The following is a 21,284-nucleotide window of genomic DNA, read 5'->3' as shown; positions in this document are numbered from 1 at the left end:
TGCAACAATCTCGTGTCTATTAGTTTTTTTTTTTTTTAATTGCTATTATCTACCATAAATTTTTAGGAGCTCAGAACAACACACATTTATCATCTTACAATTTTCATAGATTGGGAGTTGAGGCATAGCCTGGTTGGGTACCTCTGTCAGGGTCTCACAGGGATGCCTACAGTCAAAGTGTCAGACAGATTGTATTTTCATCTAGAAGCTCAAGTGGGGAAAAACCCACTTGCAAGGGCAGTCAGATAATTGACAGAATCTATTTCCTTGTGCTTGTATGACTCAGGGCCCTGGGTTTTGCCAGCTGAACGCCCTGTTCCTCTTTTTCTCAACATGACTGCTTACATCAGGCCAACAGGGAGAATCCTTCACCCCCATTGGTTAAGATGGAGGAAGGATGGAGAGTTTGTAATAAGGATTTGGGTATGTGCGGCTCAGCCACAAATTTGGGGTTCCTTTTGGGGAACCTGCAATTTTTTTCCAAAATATTGAAAGAACACAGAATTGTATTATGTATGTTCAGTATCTGCAGTGTCTGTTTGGAATTGGTTGAAACTGTTAACTCTTTTTCTTTCCATTAATTGATTCGACGTTCATGCTAATGGTTTTTTGCCTAATTGGGTTCCCAAAGTGAATAAGGTAGTGAGGCAAAAGATGGAGTCAAAAATGACTCCCAAATTTCTGACTTTAGAAATTGAGTGGATGGACATATCATTTGGCCATCAGGCTGAGGGAGTGGAGGGAAGTTGCAAATGAAATATACATTGTCTTTACTGTACCTAGTATCAGTTTGGAATATTATTCCAGATAATTCTGGATACATTCCAGATAGCATTATCTAAAATATTATTCCAGATAATTCTAAATATAATTCTTCAAATATTCTGAAGAGCTTTCCTATTAACAGAGAAACAAAAAATAAGAAATAGGTCTTGGATTAAATATTTTATTACATTTTTGGCTTATAGAATGAGGAGGAATCTCCAAGGCCCCCCGCCCCCTATGTAAAATACTAACACACACACACACGCATAAACACACACACACAGATTTGAAAACACATAAACAGGAGCTGAAAGCCTCAGTAGAGAGTAGTAAGGGAGTGTCATAGCTTACAGACTGGTGGGGGTAGACATAAAATTAACAAACCAAGAAAATACATAGCCCGTCAGATGGCCATAAGTGCTTTGGGGAAACAAATAAGGAAGTGAATGGGAGAGAGGCCCATAATTTTGTGTGTGTCGGTGGGGAGAATTTTACTGCAATTAAGAGATTTGAAGAAAGACCTGAAAGAAGTGAGAAAGGAAGCAATGGAAGTAATTACAGGAAAAGTACTCCAGGTAGAGGGCCTGCCAGTGTAAAATTTCTAAAGAAAGAATGTGTTAAGGGACAGCAAAAGGCCCATGTGCCTGGAATAGAGGAGCCAGGGGGGATTGTCAGAAGGTCAGAGCAGATATGACAGTTCAGATCCTGTAAAGAAATTTAGGGACTCTGGCTTTTCTTTGGAATGGCATAGAATGGGTTTGAACAGAGGAATGACATGGTCTGATTTTAGATGGGGAAAAAAGTCTGTTATTCGCTATATGGAGAACAAACCACCTGGTGTGGGTGCCCAGCTAGTTGCCCATTGCAGTAATGTCCGTGGGAGATGATGAGCCAGAGGACTCATGAGATGGTGAGAATTAATCAGACTCAGTATATTTTGAAGTCTTAATGATAGACTGGATATAGTGTATGAAAAAAATAGAAGAGCCAGAGACAACTCCTTGGTTTTTGGAAGATGATGTTTCAAAGGAAATTGACTCTGGAGAAGTGAGGGGGCTTAATAACTAGACAGGCCAAGGGGTCAAAAGCAACTTTTTCAAAAACATTTTTATTCAATTATAACAGAAGAAAGAGAACCCAAGTCACCTACGTATGACACCAGCACCCAGATCAAGGAGAAGAACGTTTCTGCAAGCCCATAGACCCCCTGGGTTCCCTTCCTATAACTATCTGCCCCCAAGGGCAACCACCGTCCTGCTTCTAACACCACCTGCTAATTCAGCTTGTGTTTAAACTTTATACACATACAGTATTTACTCTTTTATAAAAGGCCCTTCCCCCCCGAACATTATGTTTGTGGGATCTATCTACATGGCTGCATGTAATTATAGTCTGCCCGTTCACATTACTGTTTAGTACTCCATTGTATGACTATACTACAATTTTTATTTCTCTCTTTTATTATTTATAGTCATTTGGATAGTTTCCTTTTGGAGGCAACTATGTGTATTGGCTCTATGACCATTTTTGTACATGTCATTTGGAAAACACGTGTATGCATTTCTGCTGCATCCTTGTCTTGGGATAGGACCCAAGGCCTAGATCCAGGGGACAATAGTGGGACCCTCTTTATTGGGTAGGTCATGTTATTTATTGTTTATTCCAATACAGTAACAGGGTGGATATTCATTCTATATGGCTAATTTCTTATTTGGTCTAGAACTTAGATCGGGAAGAGCGTTATGATAAATTATAATCTCTGAAGCCACATATTTAAGAATAAAGTCATAAAATGAGACAGAATACCGAGCCACATTTAGTTGGCAGAAATGCACTTCAATTGGCAGAAATGGAGCAATATATTTTTAAAGTACTTCTAATTTAAAAGTTCTTGCAGTCCCTAATATCCAGTGTTTAAGCAACATAGTGTGAAACTAATACAGGCTCAGAGCCTGCAAAGCCACGTGACTTGGCCACTTCACACTAGCACAAGAGTGCACATTTTCTCTTCTTATTCATGGGTAGGTGAATCACTTTCTGTTCAGCTTACCCACCTGGGCTTTTGAGAGATTATTTTCAAGAGCAATGAAATCGCTCACACTGAGCAAGTGCAACACCAAAGCTGTTTTCTGAAAGTTTCTTTCAGCGTCTGTAGTAGCTGAAATTTCAGGAAATTCTAATCACACTTTGCCAGGAGTGCTGGATTTCTCCTTTTTTTTCTGAAGCATTACTTTCATACATGACCTTGAAGAGCTTTTTGACATGCTGAATATGACCTTGGCAAGGAAGATGTGCTCTAGAAAAGAGAAAGTGTATTATTTTATTATTTTTAAATTATTACTGTTATTTTAATTAACATATAATGTATTATTTGCTTCAGGGGTACATGTCTGTGAATAATAATAATATTAGTATTATTTTAATTAACATATAATATATTATTTGTTTCAGGGGTACAGGTCTGTGAATCATCAGTCTAGTAGTAGTCGTTACTAAAACCTGATTTTGGAGGCTTTCTTTGATCCATATTTAGAATGCATTCTCCCCACATGTTGTACAGTAGTAGCCTTTCCAACTTTACCAAAATATATGATTGATTCAGTATTAGTTTCAAATAGATTCCATTCTTTAATCTGCTAACCATGTTACCATTTAAGACCATAATTGAATCATTATTCTGTCCCTTTAAATAATTTCCTTTAAAAAAAAAAAAAAAATATATATATATATATATATATATATATATATATATATATATATATATATGGCTTTGGGAACCTGGGTGGCTCAGTGGGTTAAGTCTCTGCCTTTGGCTCAGGTCATGATCCCAGGGTCCTGGGATTGAGCCCCACATCAGGCTTTCTGCTCAGCAGGGAGCCTGATTCCTCCTCTCTGCCTGCCTCTCTGCCTACTTGTGATCTCTGTCAAATAAATAAATAAAATCTTAAAAAAAAAAATCATGGCTTTTAGAGAAAAAGCAAAGATTTTTAAATTGTAATGTCACGCCCTAAGAAGGGATAAGGAAGAACACAGAAAGTATCAACAGAACAGAGATGCCCAATAAGATCTCATCACATAGCAGGAGAATGGAGCCCTGGAGACTCTACCAAGGCAGGTGGCTGTGTCTGTGACAAGAAGGAGGAGATGCCAGTTTTCATTCTCAGCCGGTTTGTCTGTGTCACTCATTGTCCATGTGATTTTATCCAACCCTCAGTTCTTTCATAAGGGCTGGGGGCCCGTGATTTCTGTTTGTTTGTTTAACATTTTATTTATTCATTTGAGAGAGAAAAAGAGAGCGTAAGTTGGGGGGAAGTGCACGGGAGAGGAGAGGGAGAAACAGACTCCCTGCTGAGCAGGGAGCCCGATGAGGGGCTCAATTCCAGGACCCCAATATCATGATCTGAGCCTAAAGTAGACACTTAACTGACTGAGCCACCCAGCCATCCTGAGGCAGATGATTTCTAAACCCATTCCAACCTCATATTAAGTGGTTCTCTAACTGACTTGCTGGCCAGAAGTCAGCCACTAATAATCTCAGATACCAGTGTCATCATGAAGGGGAACCCGTTCTTAGAACTCTCTCCTCACTATGAAAGTCGCCTTCTCCACGAACCACAGGACCAACAACTGACTCCTCTTTCTGACACTTTCTCAACCTGGATCATCACAGCTCAGATGCTGGGACCCAGCAAGCTTCGTGTGACATACCAGAGTACTCACCCCAGGGTTGCTGGAGTACACCTCTTTCCACCAAAGGATGGAAGCATATGCAGCCAGTGAGAGCTCCAGCACAGTGAAGACCAACATCACCACCAGCACCCCCTGTGAATCAAGCCAGGGATGGTTGGTGCCTGACCGCAGAGGGGAGCCTGGGGCTTAAAAGTTCCAGCAGTGGACAGAAAGGGAAGCGGCAGGAAGAGTAACCTTTCCTTTATCTCTAGTTTTTTAATGTTTATCTTTGTTATGATATTTCTAGTGCGGATTTGTTTTTATTTATCCAGGAACAGTCTCCGTTCATACCTTCCATCTGAAATCTCATTTTTTTAAAAAAAATTCTGAAATTTTGCCGGTAATTTATCTTTGTATATTTCTTCTCTCCTTGGCCAACCTCCTGGAGCTCATGTTAGATGTGACCCTTTGTGCTTCACTGTGTCCTTCCTGTTAGCCTGTCACTCGTATTTTTCAGATTTCTATTGCAATGCGGTATGCTCTGTGTGATTTAATTAGACCTAAATTCCATCTCGCAATTTCTTTGGGTATATTGAGTTACAGTTTAACTGATACGCTGAATTTTTAATTTCAAAGATTATAATTTGCCCTTCTAATCATACTGTTCAGTTCTTTTTCAAATCTGCTTGTTCCTTTTTCTTACCATCATGTTCTTTTATTTTGATTTTTGCTCCTTTTTTATGCCTTTAATCATTTAAGACATTTTCATTATAGTCTTCCAAATTAGTATATAGCCTCCAATTCTTGAGCTAACTTGATCTAACTTTCATATTTGTTCAATTTCCTGCTGTTCCCCATTTATTCTATGTTTTTCAAAACATTTTCACTCTTAGGTGATTTAGCATATGGGTGGGGAGGGGGAATTTTTTAATATATAGGAGACCCAGTGGTTGGGTTTATGGATGACTCCCCAGTGGGAATTTTATGTTTGATTTTGATAGAACCTCAGGAGTTCCACAGACCCAGGAAGTTTTTAAGTTAATCCTTGTATTCGAGATTCCTTTATATTATATGTAATTTTCAATTTGGATGCCGTCCATCCCTGCCCATGGCTTGGTGAGGTGAATTCACCCTAGCATCCTTTATGGCAGAGTTTCTTAATGCTTCCTGGGATGTTGGGCAGGGATTTCCTTGTCCTATTTTTAAAAATACAGTAAATATTCAGTCTCTGCTTTTAACGTTTTTGCAGGACACTCAGTGTGGTCCTGAAGAACTTCAGATTTGTCATGGGCATTAAAATGCCATTACCCCAGCTGGTAACCCCTGTGTTCCCGTCCAGACTTCTCTGGTTTTCTGGTCCCAGCTCTTGTTTGATTACCTGGCTGCAGCATCCTTCTTAGCTCCTGGAACACAAGATGCCTTTCTTCCTTGATTTTTTCTTCCTTCTTTCAATCCTCCCTTCCTTCCTTCTTCCAACCTCAGGTATATATTTTAAATGTTTTGATGTATCACTTTGCTTAGGTTATCTTTGTGTTCATAAAGAAAGAATGGGTGTTCGGGGTCAGTCCTGTTGCAACTTCTCTGATTTTGCAGGAAATTCTCTGGTTGTCTGAGAGCAGGAGACAGTTTGATGTATTGAGAGTAGTTTTCATCGAGTTAAACCTTCAGCATCCTGGCAGGAAGGATGTCTCCTTCACTCTCCCAGATTTGCCTGATGTCTGCCCTGCACCAGGGTAATGCTGTCTCCCAGGCTTCCTTGCACTGATTTCTAACCTGATGCATTTCTGTGCCCTTTCACTTCCTCAAGCTACAAGCCCTTCTACTTCCTCAGAAGGGTTGCTTTTGACAGCCTCTGGGTCACACGGGCAGGAACTTGCACACATTTTCTGGGATCCGTGAGACAGATCCAAGGGAAGAAGAGATTTGTCTCCCTGGCTTCTTGCTAGAGGAGTCACAAAGGAAGAAATTTTTCTCCTTAAAAGGCCAGAGCTTATGGTTTTAAAACTATGAACCTATGGATAAAGGATTGACTATGCCAGGATTTTTACCAAACAGGTGATGACCATCCAGCTTGGGGGGAATTTAGGCAAGAAAACGCTGCCCAGAGATGTTGGCATTTTTGCTAGGAGTGGAATCCACTAGTGGGCCATCTCCCATCCCCTTCTCCTTCTGCCAGCCTTCCTGGACCAAAGTATAGTAGTTATGTGCTTGGGCTTAAGTCCAAGTTCCATAGCTAACTTACTGTGGCTACATTAATCGCAAATCAAGTAAAATTCAAATAAAGAGGGATATTTCTGCCTGTGTTGAGGGGGAAAGATGCCTGCTCAACAAAGGGGGCACCTCAAGAGCTAAACCTACTGAGAAAGGAATATTTTTTAATGTAAGAAGGACTGCTGACCACCTCTTCTTTGTCCATTTGTCTATGGATGGGCTCTTAGGTTGCTTCCATATCTTGGCTATCGTCAGTAATGCAGCAGTAAACACAAGGGTGCATGTGTCTTTTCAAACCAGCGTTTTTGTTTTCTTCGAGTCAATGCCCAGTAGTGCCAACACTTGTTCCTTGTCTTTCTGATACTAGCCATTCTGACACACATGGAGTGATACCTCACTACAGTTTTGAATTGCATTTCCTTGATGATTAGTGATGTTGAACGTCTTTTCATGTGTCTCTCTGCCATCTGGTGTGTCTTCTTTGGGAAAATAGCTATTCATGTCTTCTGCCCATTTTTAAAGTTGGATTATTTGTTTTTCCAATGTTGAGTTGTGTAAGTTTTTATGTATTTTAGATATTAACCCCATATAGGATGCAAATATCTTCTCCCATTTAGTAGGTTGCCTTTTCTTTTTGTTGATGTTTTCCCTTGCTGTCTAGAAGCTTTTTTGTTTTGGGTGGAGTCTCAGTAATTTATTTCTGCTTATTTTTCTTGCCAGACCAGACATATCTTGAACCCACAGCCCTTCTTGATTTCCTATTTTGACATGGCACAATACATCCCCTAGATTTCGCAGTCTGATGATAGGACTTTTTCAACCACATTTTTTTTTTTCCTGTCTGCTTCCAGGAGTTCAGATCAACAAGATACAGACTGCTGAAAAAGCAGAAATCATGCAAAAGAGAGAAGCTGAGATTTCACATGACAGGATATTGAGTCTGAAGCTACTTACTGTTAGACTGACGCTATCCAGAAGACAGCCTTTGAATTCATATATCGAATAATAGTACATCGAATAAGGCAGTGTGGATAGATACTCCCTTTCTGAGTCACACCGTCGAGAAGCAGTCTCTAGGGCTGCCAGACCATCAGCAAGGAGGAAGAGGCCTGCTCCAGCAGTGAGAGAACTCACTGCACTTGAGGTCAGGCTGCTCACGGCCTGAAAAAGATAAATCTGTACTGGGATCTCACGGTAGAAGCAGCGTGTGATGCTGTTATCTTTCCATCCATTACACTACAGTGGCGCTTCCCTGAGTCTGTTTCCTCTCTAATCTGTGTACTCCTGGGGGCGCGGACTGTGTTTTATTCACCTCTGTATCCCTCTTCACTATCTAATTTATCACCTGATATAATTAACACATTTGTTGAGTGCAGTGCATGAACACAGGAATGATTTCTTCGGGGTAGGGATTCTGGCTCCTTGGCTCTCTGCAGACAGAGGTGGCCCTGCTCAAACCACTACTAGTCTATTCCTTGACTTCCTCAACAGCCTTTGAATCATTCTGTTGCTTTAAGATGTTCTAGAATATGGTCTTTAGTGGTCTCTGTGCCTTTTCTTTCCATAACACTGGAGAAGCTGGAATACTTACCTATAGGTGGGTCAGGCCTGAGAACCACATGGACCACACTCTCTCCTGAGTTGTGTTCTACATTTTAGAGTAAAGGTTTCTCACACAATATGGTTCCTCTGCAAAGAAACTGAAGTGCTAGATTCTGTGCTAGGTTCCCAGTATATGTTCTTTTCTAATTAAACATCATTATAGGATACTATGGGGTGGGAGAATGGTTGCTCTTCCGTCTTCTCCCTGGACCTGGTAGCTATGTGGCTTCAAGTGCTGAGTTACCGAAGGAAGAGCAGAAGTGGGTAGTGCCTTTGCCCAGAGCTGCCACATGGGTAATGGAACCCACATGTTGGCTTCTGTCTTATGTATGAAGTCCACATCATGCTCAAGTATAGTTTTCCCTTTTAGGGTGTTCAGGACACTTGGAAAGCCACCTGTGAGATCCAAATGTTCATCTTCCACATTTTATAAATGAGAATACCGAAACCCAGAGAAGGAAGGAACTTTTTTGAGCACACAGATGGGTCAGTCACAGCACTGGGACAAGAGTATAGGTTTCCTGGTTCCAAGTCCAGAACTCCATCCAATGGGGTAAACATTTCAAAATTCTGTCCACTGATTCTGGGGTTTAGATTCTAGCTTCAAGTACCAGGAACACATACCAGCTTCACACACCATCTTAGGTTCCCTCATCCATGGCTAACTACACCTTGGATCTTCCTGAATCAGGATGTGGCTTTTCCCTGAGTCATCTTTGTGAGTGTGTGGAAAGGGAAAGGGAAAGGTTGCAATGAGAGGATCAAAGACCCCACCCACACATTCCCGACTTTTGTCAGGAAAGTGGCTACAGTCTGCTAATTTCTTGTTTCTGAGGGGGTGGAGGAGCTAACCGCAGGATCTAAGCCCACACACCTGTGCCTCTGACCTTGCCATTTAGGAAATTGATTCATTATGAGACAGGTTTTTCCAGAAAAAGAAGGTCTAGGTTCTAGCTGGGATGGTCATCTACCCTATTCAGGGCCAAGATAACAAACTATAAAGACTCCATGGTGTATTTAAAAATCTCTACTGTTTAAGCAACTGAGGTAAATCTCCAGACTTGGAATATGATCCAGGAGGACATTGTGTAGGGGAAGAGCACCTGTCTAGAAGGTAGGGAATTTGATGTTACCACCTGGTTCTGCCAGTGGACCAGTGCTGAGAATTTGGGTTCTCTACCCTGCTCATAGCCATTTTCCTAACTTGTGAATGGAAACTAAACTAGGGTAATTAACTGTCAAACTCCCTTTATTCCAATGAGCTGAGATTTGATAGTTCTTATACTTACAAAGGGCTTAGTTGCTTTTTTCCCAGAAATAATTGAGAGGCATCCAGTAATGGCAAACTGCTCAGAAAAGAGAGAAATAGTTCAGTTGTCTAGTGGCAATGTGGAAATCTACTCTCAATGCTTATGTTGACTTTGAAGAAATCCAGAGGATCTGGATTTGTGTTAGCAAAAGTCGCTGTGAGCTGAGGTGGCCTAGAGAGGAGGTGTACAGGGAGGGAGGAGAGTAGTGCTGAATTACAAGGTGGGGAGAGTGGAGGTTGAGAAAGACCAATGACTTGAAGGGATAGGAAGGTGAGAGCAGCCAAAAGAAGCACTTAGGAAAGGGTCTCTTATGGCACAAGGTACAGAAACACATGGGCTTCAAGTATTAGTGTAGGGGACCTGTGTTAGACTAGTTGCTGAGGAAGGTGGAAAGTTATAGGGACAGATGTGAAGAGTCATCCTGAAGCCCCAGAACTCAGTATTTGAGACCAGGGGTGCTTCAGATCCAGCTGGTGGAGGAAGAATGTTTGGAGAAGCTGAAACATTGGTTAAGCTTGTGGCTTTTAGGGGTTGGGTAGTCACAGACAAAGAGGGTCCAGCATGACCTATTTCTACCTTTCATAAGGGAATGTGGGAACCACAACTACTGATCAGATAGACATATAGGACAAATTATGCTCTGGGGGCAGGAGCACAGCTTCCTTGCCTCACTGCATAGTTTGTGTTCACACAGAGGCTATATCCATACAGTGATGGTGCCTTTGTAGAGTTCATTTGCCCAGAATGTGTGCTTTTTTCTCATTTTGTACAAGATACTACATGGGAAATAAGTGGCCCTCTGTGGGAGGCATGACTAGGCCCTGGCTCTCTTCAAAGAAAAAGATTAACTAGGACCTTCTCCATGAGTGATTCAATGGAAGGCAGCAAAAAAGTTTTCCAAATTCTCAGGATTACTTCTGTACAGATAACAAGAGTCTTTGCTTCCTGTGAATTTTACCATTGCCAGTTTAATTCCCTGCAATCTGTGTAATCTACCAGTGGTGCTCATTCTATTTTAAAAATGATCTTTTTACTCCCTACCTGGCAGGTGGATTATTCTTAAACTGGAGGAAATCCAATGGCCTTCTCAAAAGCCCAAAGAAGAATGTGAAAAATCTTCCATTATTCCAAAGGTAGGCTGTGACGCCAGGTAAGAAATGCTGGACTGATATGTCCACTGTATGACCCTCTTGTGTCCTGCCCCAGTGAGCCACTCCTTGGGGTGCTGACACAGGAGGAGGTGATTAAGCCCCTCTGCTGCTCTTCCTGCATTGGAGAAATGTGATGTGGCACAATGACAGAGGGAAAGTCAGAGGCCTTGGCTGCCTTGTCCTCTATCCCTACCTCTTGAGAGTCATGGAGTGACTTAGTACCTACTTAGCATTTAGAAAGCATGTCATCTCTTGGAGACCCCACTCTACTCACACATGGTGCTCCTACAAATGGATACCAATACATCAAAATGGTGGAAACTGTTGGCTTGAAGTGGGAAGAGTAGGGAGCAGAAACCAAAATGGCCCCCAAACTTGAAATCAACAGGCAACACAGGATCTGGATAACCTACAAGAGACAAGAAGGAAAATTTTAAGAACACATAAACAGATGAAAGTGACTGTTTGAATGTAAATTGTGTTTATAAAGAGTATAAAATATGCTATAATTGCTATAATTTGTCATATTAAAAAGGAAAAAAGGGACACCTGAGTTGCTCAGTCAATTAAGCCTGCTTAAAATTCTCTCTCTCCCTTTCTTTCTGCTCCCCCGCTCTGCTCATGTGTGCTCAATCTATCTCTTCTCTAACAATTAATTAATTTACTTATTTATTTTATTTACTAAAAGGGGGAAAATGTGTTACAAGGAGTCAGTAAGCATTTTCTAAGAGGAAGAAATCCATGTATAACCAACCTCTTCTTTCTGATAGGATTATTAAATTAGCAAGTCAGGAAGTGATCATATGTACACTTTAACTTTGTTTTCTTGTTTTGTTTGTTTTTTTTTTAAGATTTTATTTATTTATTTGACAGACAGAGATCACAAGTAGGCAGAGAGGCAGGCAAGTCGGACTCGATCCCAGGACCCTGGGATCACGACCCAAGCCGAAGGCAGAGGCTAAACACTGAGCCACCCAGGCGCCCCTAACTTTGTTTTGAAAAAGATAATTGGCAATTTGTTATTCTTATTGTTCTAGGTAAAGCAAATGGAGAAAATTTTTCTGGACACCAGTTAGATGGATGTAGAAAGCAAACTTATCAAGGAAGAGTTAATAAAGGACTCAATTTTTTAATTTGAATTCATTTCAGTTGAAATAAAATAAGGTAGAAAGTCTTTAGTGCCATAATCCATTTTGTTCATCATTGGATTTTAATAATAATTACTATTTTCATGACATTAGTGATAATTATGATAATCTATATTTGTTGAACACTTTCTACACTCTGATTATTCTTCTCATCTTATTTATGGGTGAGAAAAATGAGGCACCAGGTTAAAAATAGTTTGTACAAAACCACACAAATGGCGAAGTGGGAGAGCTAGGTTTTAGCCCTTATTACTTTGATCTGGAACCCACACTGTAACCCACGATTTAATGCACATGCAATTTAAAGTTGGTATAAACATAGGAGAAATAACCTAAAGTCAAGAGAATTCAAAAATTCATATAATTAATATGTATTAAATATCTGTTTTGGGTCAGCACCAGGGAAATGAAGCAAATGAAAATCACTGCCACTGGCCACGTATTTTGTGCTTTACAGATATGTTCCTTGGAAACTATAGAACGAATTTAGAGTAAAGTAACATGAAATGAGGTTCAAAAAGTAGTGGCAGCATGGTGCAAACCACGTAGGACTTTGTAGGCTATTTTACGAATGTTGCCTATCATTCTAAGTAAAAAGGGAAGTGAAGTGGATAATTTTAAGTGAAGAGATTACATGATCCAATTTATATTTTTAAAGGATCGTTCCACCTGCTGTGTTGAGAATAGATCATAAGGAAACAGAGTAGGGAGATCAATAAGGAGGACGTTGCATTAATTCATGTGAGATGATGTTGACTTCACAGAAGATGTTGACCATGGAGATAGCAAGATGGAGTTGGATCCTAGATGCGTGATGAAGATTAAATCTGTAGGGTTTGCTGAGAGTTTGTGGATTATGAAACATAGGGATGAAGGTTGCCTCCAAGGGTTTTGGCTTGAGCATCTGAAATGATGGAACTGACAGTGATCTGATCTGGGAATGTTGTATGAGGGGTGGGTCTGGGGACAAAGATGATGATTTCAGTCTGGGACAGGTTAGGGGAGAGATATCTAGTAGATAACCCAGGGGGTGGGTAAATAAATCTTAAGTTTAGAGGAGAGAGCCAGGTAAGGGATATAGTCCCCCCCCCCAAAGTTGTAAGTGAAGATAATATTTAAAACTGTATTACCAGTTGGGATCACTATTGCAGCAGATACAGAAACAAAATAGAATTAAGGACTGCACTATCAAATACTGCCCCAAAGTTGTAAGTGAAGATATTTAAAACTGTATTACCAGTTGGGATCACTATTGCAGCAGATACAGAAACAAAATAGAATTAAGGACTGCACTATCAAATACTGCAAATGTAGGATCTGAGAAATAAATAGGAATGGTAAAGGAGTATAAAAGGACAAGCCAAGAGGGAAGTAGGGAAACCAGAAGAACATGGTGTGTAAGAAGCCAAGTGAGTAAAATATTTCAAGTAGGAGAGTGTAGTCAGCTGCGTAAAACACTTCTATTAGTTCAAGAACATTAACAACTGAGACTCGGAAATTAGGTTACTAATGTGGAGCAATGGGGGCAAATGACATTAGGTGTGATTCAAGAGAGAATATCGCTCTGGAGGAACTGGAAACATGGACTTCCTACCCCTTAGAGGAATGTTGCTGGGAAAGCAACTGGCCAGTGGGCAATAGTTGAAGGGAGTGTGAAATTATAATTATTTGTTTCTGCTTTTTTGTTCTCAGGATGGGAGAAATTACTGTAAGATTCTGTGCTCATGGGACTGATAAAAATTTTTGCAGAGAGAATAAAGAGACTTACTGGAACGAGTAATAAGGGATAGGATCTATTGCACAAAGGGAGGGTTATCATCAGTTAGAAGATCATATTGGTAATGGAGAGGGGAGGGAGAATATATGGCACAGATGTAATTGCAGATGTGTAGCAGCTTGTGGACATTCTTTCCAAATTGCCTCAATTTTTTTTAGTATTTTAGGAAGCAAGGTAATCAGTGGAGAAGGAAGAAGCATCAGAGGTTTCAGGAGGTAGAATGTATGAAATAGTTATCTGGGGTAGTAGGTAAGTGAATAGATGAAGGAAAGATCATGTTCTTTTCAGACAACTTTTACCATCCATCTGAGGTTACGGTCATAAACCAGAAGTGGAGTCCACATTGGATTTTCAGCCAAGTTTAGTTGCATGGGTTCAGGTGTAGAATAGGCAAATGGGCAGAGCTAGAAGTAAAACAATGTTGCTGTTTTTCCTGAAGATTATGCCTTAAGTTGAGGAACACAAGGCTGTTGAGGGTATTCACAAGTGAGAGTGAACTATGGGATCTTGCGTAGGTGAGAAAGGCTCTATGAAATAGGGATATTATCAATAAGTCAGGGATGTTAAAGAGAGAGTCAACGTAGAGTCAGAGGGAGTTAATCTGGAAAGGTCAGAGTTGGTGGAATATGGGATGCTCGAAATGTAGGTAACGGTGGCTTTATTGCTGTTAGTATTGATTAGGCCCAGGGTATGACTCATAGAATGTTTGACTAAGGAAGGATGGACAAGATACCTGGGGAGAAGAGGTCAAGGAACAGAGAGGATGTGATACTGGAGGGATCATAAACATGAAGATTGAAGCAGTTAAGTCTTAATATGGCAGGATGACAAACATTGATTTGTTTTATTTTCAAGCAACACATTCATCAAAAGATTTTTCTAAGGATGATCACTTTTCAAATTTTCCAGTACATCATTTAATGTTATTTCCTAAGCACTGATTATTTTTATGTTTTTTTTTAAAGATTTTATTTATTTATTTGACAGACAGAAGTCACAAGTAGGCAGAGAGGCAGGCAGAAAGAGGAGGAAGCAGGCTCCCTGCTGAGCAGAGAGCCCGATGTGGGACTTGATCCCAGGACCCTGGGATCATGACCTGAGCCGAAGCCACCCAGGCGTCCCTATTTTTATGTTTTTAAACTAAACTCAGTCTTCTGAAATTTTAATTCTCCTACCAATTCTCGATTATTCCAAATACTGGAATTACCTAATAGAATCTTTTGAAGATCAAAAGATTTTAATTGTTTTAATTGTTTAAATTGCTTGAGATAATTATTTTTTCCCATGCTCAAAATATAGATAACTTTTTCAAAATACAGATAACTTTTTAAAAATATCTTTTTTGGGGTTAGGAGGGTGAATTAGGATTTTTCAAGTAATATGTAAAAAGAGTCAATATGTGGTTTTTTAAAGGAAGTGGGAGTGAGCGGTATCTGGGTTGGTTAGTGAGGGGTAGCTCAGTTGGTTATGCCTGTGCCTGAGGTTCAGGTCATGATCCCTGGGTCCTGGGCTCTAGGCCCACACTGGGGCTTCCTGCTCAGCAGGGAGCCTGCTTCTCCCTCTTCTCCTCCTCCTCCCTGCTTGTGCTCTCTCTTTCTGTCAAATAAATAAGTAAAATCTTTAGAAAGAAAAGTGGGACTGAATTACTTAGTTGGATGACATGAGATTCTAAAGTAGGAGCTTTTAGAGATGGAGAGGGAAAGATTGATCTAGAAGTGTCCCTGAGAAACAGAGAATGGATTGCTTTCATTTCCAGGCCCAGAAGGAAGGTAGCAGTGGAAACAACGCCCAAGGGTTTCTGTTTACACAAAAGATTTGGAGGCTTTTGAGAAACACCTTCAGGAATGAGGAGGATTATGAAGTTAACTGATCCTGAATTCCAGAGGCCACAACTAGGCAGGTTTCCAAAGTTGGAAATGAGTAGGAGTCAGGTCTTAAAAGGGATATTCAGAGCCAGGTGGGAATTACAGTCCTGGAGAAGGGAGTTGGGGGCAATTGGAGGGGGAGACGAACCATGAGAGACTGGACTCTGAGAAACAAACTGAGGGTTTTGGAGGGGAGAGGGGTGGGGGGTTGGCTGAGCCTGGTGGTGGTATTAGGGAGGGCAGGTATTGCATGGAGCACTGGGTGTGGTGCATAAACAATGAATTCTGGAACACTGAAAAGAAATTTAAAAAATAAATAAAAATTTAAAAACATAATAAAGTCCTGGTATGACTGGAGACACTTGGATGTCTTATAGATAAGTGAACAGGGAGAACATGTACAGTGAGGTTAATCCAGACTGTCTCATCTCAAAATGGTTAAGAAATAAGCTCAAAACAGAAAAATCTAATTTAACTTTATGGAGTAAAATCATGTGTTTAAATCCAAAATCGACTATATTAGAGACAAGTTGCAAGATACTTTTTTGGTACAAATTTCAAGTAAAGACCTAGTGGTTTTAATTTATAGAAAAGCCAGAGTTGGATAGAGTCTTCCCATAAAGCCCCATTTCGTGTCCAAGTTAGCCTGGAGTCAGACAGAAAAAAAATCAAAGACTCTCCCAGATCCACTATAGATCTGTAATCAGAAGACAGTCACCACATTTCCCCCAGGGTTCCCCTTGCAGCTACATCAACTTACTCCAAGGACTGTAGCTTCTTCCTTCAGACTGTTCTGTGGGTTATCTTCCTTTTGGTAGCTGTGCTTGGGTTTTTCTCTTTTGAGGATGATGATGCCATTTGGAGTAAAGGAGTCAAAGTCTCCTTTGGTCTTGGGCTGGAACAGCATGATGCTGGTGGTGCTGGAAGAGGCAGTGAATTCATTTAGGACCCAAGGTTCAACTTGAAGGTGTGAAACCGTTAAAGATTTTTCTCCATTGCCTAAGGGGTGACCTGTCCTTTAGGAACAAAACTGAAGGTGGGGAGCAGTGGAAGCATTGGAAGGCCAGCACGCTTGGCACAGTCCATCCATCCACGTGGACAGGAAGCATTGTGGACAGGAGGCACTGGAGGAAAACTAAGCATTTTGAGGAGTCCCACAGTTGAGAGGTAAACAATTTGTATAGAACTTACCTTGCAGCCTTGAGTGTATCCACCTCACTGTCCTTCCAACCAGCTCGGCTTCCAGCCCCACTCTCATAGCCGGGTGCGGCTACTTCACCTGTGCTGCGTTCCCACACCCATGTCCCCGAATTGTACTTTCACGTGCACCTGTACTGCTCAGTCTTCCATCAGAGTCTTGTTTCCTTTCCATTCAGGTGCTGGTTACTCCTAGTCCACATCTCTTTCTTGTATCGGTCCTGTCCCACACGGAATGACCCCCTTGCATATAGTAGCTCAATGACTGTTAATATGAACTTTTATTTAACTCCTGCTAATTCTGGGCACTACGCCATAGTAGCTTTAATCTTTATAACAACTTGGGTGTTACTAACTCCACGTCATGCATTAGAGACTCAGGACTAAGTTCAAGTGATTTTTATTATATGAAATATACAAAGTGCTCAGCCTGGCGCACACATGGTAGCAAATAAAATTATTATTATTTTTAAAAGATTTTATTTATTTATTTGACAGACAGATCACAAGTAGGCAGAGCAGCAGGCAGAGAGAGAGGGAGTAGCAGGCTTCCTGCTGAGCAGAGAGCCTGAGGTGTTTAACACATGGTAGCAAATAAAATTATTATTATTTTTAAAGATTTTATTTATTTATTTGACAGACAGATCACAAGTAGGCAGAGCAGCAGGCAGAGAGAGAGGGAGTAGCAGGCTTCCTGCTGAGCAGAGAGCCTGAGGTGGGGCTCGATCCCAGGACCCTGAGATCATGACCTGAGCTGAAGGCAAAGGCTTAACCCACTGAGCCACCCAGGTGCCCCAGAAATAAAATTATTATTATCCTATATTTGCATGACAGTCTGAACCAAGTCGATCTGGCTCAGAAGCTTGTAACAGTTTTCTCAATACCACATTAATTCTCCTCATCTTCCCTTCTTTCCTAATATTGGAAGTGCCAGTGTAGACTCAAGAGGCATGTCGCCTGCTGCCCACCAGCTCAGCAGAATTGCTGAGCCTCTGTGGTGTGAACAGCAGAGTCCAGCCACTGGGATGCTCCTTAGATCTGTTCTCAGTACAACATTCTCCCCCTTGAAGGCCGTAGTTTGAATAAAGGCTTGTGATAATCTGATGGTGCCACAGTTCTGTTCCCTGATCCTTCTCCTCAACATCCAGGTTCTCCTGGAGGGAGTGCATAACCTATAAAGATTGAAACTGGCATCTATAATCTCATTACCAGTGAGGGAGATGGGAAGGGACATCGAGCTGGGAGTCCAATGTGTCAGTTTGCACATTTGAGTGTTATGTCTTGGAGAACAGTCCTGTGCTTGTGTTCTATACCCATCGGTTATTACTAAATATAAGCAAGTTGTTTTAGCCACTTCATAGGTTCATGGTGAGGGAGAGATGAGATGATGAATGTAATGGCTTCAACATAGAACAGAGGCACATGATATACTCTCAATACATATTAGTCGTATCTAAAACTCAGTAGGATTCCAGAGATATTTATTTGCTGGCCATGGGCAGGTTATTGCCCTTCATTTATCCTTCCTGACTGGTTAATTTGAGCCATTCTGACTGGTGTGAAGTGGTATCTCATTGTGGTTTTGATTTGCATTTCCCTGAACCCAAGTGGTGTTGAGTATTTTTTCATGTGTCTATTAGCTATTTGGATATCTTCTTTGCAGAAATGTCTATTCATGCCTTCTGCCCATTTCTTGATTGGATTATTTGTTCCTTGGGTGTTGAGTTTGATAAGTTCTTTATAGATTTCGGATATTAGCCACAGGAGCATTTCTGACCTTGGACATTTGGTCCCATATTCCTGGTAAATTGGCTTCTGCTGAGTTCCTGTGGTTTACTAACTCAAAGGGCTAAGTAGACCCCTTTCTCTTTCTAGTCTTAATTACCAGTCTCTTGGGGTTCAACCACTTTGTCATAAATTGCAGGATTTCCTCCTTTGTAAGGCAGACCATGAGGACACTGTGCTAAGTGGAACAAGCTGGTCACAGAATGACAGATACTGAGTGACTGAACTTATATAAGGTACCTAAAATAGACTCACTCACAGAGGTAAAGACTAGAATGGTGGTTGCCAGGCTCTGGGAAAGAAGGAATGGGGAATGGCTGTACAATGGGTATAAAATTTCTGTTGTGCAAGGTAAGTTCTAGAGATCTGCTGCACAGCATTGGGCCTATAGGTAGACCAACTGTACTAAACATTTAAAAATCTTTTAGAGATTTTTGAGAGTAGATATCATGTTAGGTGTTCTTACCACAATAAAAACCTAAAAAAATTTTTTTAAATCCCAATTTAGGATTTTAAAAACAATAGTCTCTAGTTCTGGTTCCTTTCCTATAGGAGTTCTGTAGGATTCCTTCCTATATTTTTCAGTCCTCATACCCAAGGACTACAGGATATACTTGATTCTAGTCCTGAGGCTAGGATCTGGAAGCCTCCTTGGTACAATTACCATACTCTGGATACCATGTACATTTCTTTTCTTTTATTATTTTTTTAATTGTTCTGTTTGAAAGCGTATATAACATAGCAAATACAATGAAAAAGGAAGTACATTTTGAAGAAGAAAATGAAGTTACTTAAATCCCAACTTCTGCCCAGTAACTAGCCTTGCATCCCAACTTCTGCCCAGTAACTAGCCTTGCATCCCAACTTCTGCCCAGTAACTAGCCTTGCATCCCAACTTCTGCCCAGTAACTAGCCTTGCGTACGTATCCTTTGCATTCTTGCATTTTCTCCTTCTTTCTTTTTATGTCTTTACACACATTCAGTGTTCTGCATAAACACAATCATTCTATCCATGCCGGTTAGAGATCTTTCTGCACTCAACATTATTCTGTGGACATCTCTGACACTAATGAATGTAGGTGACAAAAATCCTAAGCTTAAGAGCCAAGTGGTACATTCTGACACACGATACAATGTGGATAAACCTTGAAGGCAGTATGTGAAGTGAAATAACCAGTCACAAAAGGACAAATATTGTATGATGGCACTTCCGGGAGGCAGCCGGAGTACTCAAGTTCATCAGGACAGAAAGTAGAACAATGGATACCATGGCTGGGACGAGAGGGAAATGTGGGCTAGTGCTTAATGGGCACGGAGTTTCATTCTGGGAAGATGAAAAGTTCCGGAGTTCATTGGTGGGGATGGTTGCACGAGAATAAAGATATACTAAATACCACTGAATGATACACTTAAAAATAGTTAAAAGGCTAAGTCTTGTGTTATGTATATTTTACCACAATAAAAAAGACAGTGTATCCAAATGAGTGATGTTTCAAAATTCATTTAACCAGTGAAGGTTATTTGGATTGTTTTCATCTCTCTCTCTCTCTCCTCCCTCCTTCCCTCTTTTTCTCTCTCTCTCTCTCCTTACCATTATGAACAATGCTATAGTGAACGTCTTTGCACTTCTGTGGTGCCTCATCTATTCAACTATCTCCTCAGAGTAACATTTAGAAGTTGATTTGTGGAGTTTAAGGCTATGATACATGTATTGCTACTTTTTAGGGGGAGTTCTATAGAGCCAGCATTCTTTGTGGTTTCATAGGAGTCTCCAGACTGATGCCATCACCCACAGTCTCCAAAGTCTGAGAGGGATGCTTGGTCCCTCCACATTTGTCAAGTGGAGGCAAACTTGGGGTGGCCCACAAATTTTCCAGACAGTTCTAAAACCCCCACTTTGGAGACAAATCATAGCTTAGAAGACAACTGCTCTGCATCCAGCAACCTTCTCTATGACAGGAATAGAATGGAACCTTGGGGTCCTAATGCAGGATCAGTCTAATCGCACAATAATTTCTGAGAGCATATTCTGTGTAAAAATGAGTGACATGCCAAGAAATGCAGAGACTTGTAGAAAATCATCACCTCAATTCTTGAAGGGAACCGAGAGATTGTTTCATCCAATTCTTTTGTTTGGGAAGTAGGTAAACTAATCATCAGAGCAGGGAATTAACTCACCAGTCATGCAGGAACTCAGAAGAAAGAATAAGAATCTGATTCCTGGCTGGTTATTCTAAGGACAGTCGTCTCCCCCCAAAATTCAGGATTCAAACCAAGGTGCCCACCTGTTCTTGTAGCCGAGTCCTGCAAGTGGTGGTTGGTGGGCCAGCTCTCTGCTGGGGAGCTCTCAGCCAGAACTTCCTACTTGCTGTTCCTGCCAGAATGATCTCGCTCCTCTGCTCTCCAGCCTCTGAGACTTCCTGCCCCTTTCTCAGAGCAGTAGCTATGATTACACAAGATAAGAGCTTCGGTATACTTGTAGTCAATACATGAGAAGTACCTCTGCTTTCTTTTTCTAAATTTCAAGGACTGGAAACTGACACAAAATACAAGTAACACATAAGAATAAATAGCTCGTGTACGGTGTAAGAGAATGGTCGAGCTTCATTCTTCTACATATAGCTGCCCAGTTTTCCCAGCACCATTTATTGAAGAGACTGTCCTTTTTTCACTGTATATTTTTTCCTGCTTTGTCGAAGATTATTTGCCCATAGAGTTGAGGAGCACTGGGTGTGGTGAAAAAATAATGAATACTGGTTATGCAGAAAATAAATTTAAAAATAAAGAAAGAAAGAAAGAAAGAA

The 21,284-nt window shown here is 40.8% G+C and overlaps 1 protein-coding gene across 2 annotated transcripts; it reads right to left on the bottom strand.

Moving 5' to 3' along the window:
* Positions 1-1,854: 1,854 nt before the first annotated feature.
* MS4A7 (membrane spanning 4-domains A7) lies at positions 1,855-20,925 on the bottom strand. 2 transcript variants are annotated; one of them, XM_059143570.1, is made up of 7 exons: positions 20,766-20,925; positions 16,259-16,418; positions 10,983-11,117; positions 9,537-9,593; positions 7,600-7,806; positions 4,486-4,587; positions 1,855-3,061 (listed from the first exon to the last, which is right to left on the bottom strand). In XM_059143570.1, exons 2-7 carry the CDS (start codon positions 16,403-16,405, stop codon positions 2,999-3,001), a joined length of 711 nt encoding a protein of 236 aa, XP_058999553.1. In that variant the 5' UTR covers positions 16,406-16,418; positions 20,766-20,925; the 3' UTR covers positions 1,855-2,998. The 2 variants fall into 2 exon arrangements, with proteins under 2 accessions (XP_058999553.1, XP_058999562.1); XM_059143579.1 differs by lacking the exon at positions 4,486-4,587.
* Between the last annotated feature and the right edge of the window lie 359 nt (positions 20,926-21,284).

This window comes from Mustela lutreola, chromosome 1 (genome assembly GCF_030435805.1).
Source record: "Mustela lutreola isolate mMusLut2 chromosome 1, mMusLut2.pri, whole genome shotgun sequence".
Classification (NCBI taxonomy): domain Eukaryota; kingdom Metazoa; phylum Chordata; class Mammalia; order Carnivora; family Mustelidae; genus Mustela; species Mustela lutreola.
The sequence above is the reverse complement of the archived record's forward strand: the minus strand, read 5'-3'. Positions and strand labels throughout refer to the sequence as shown.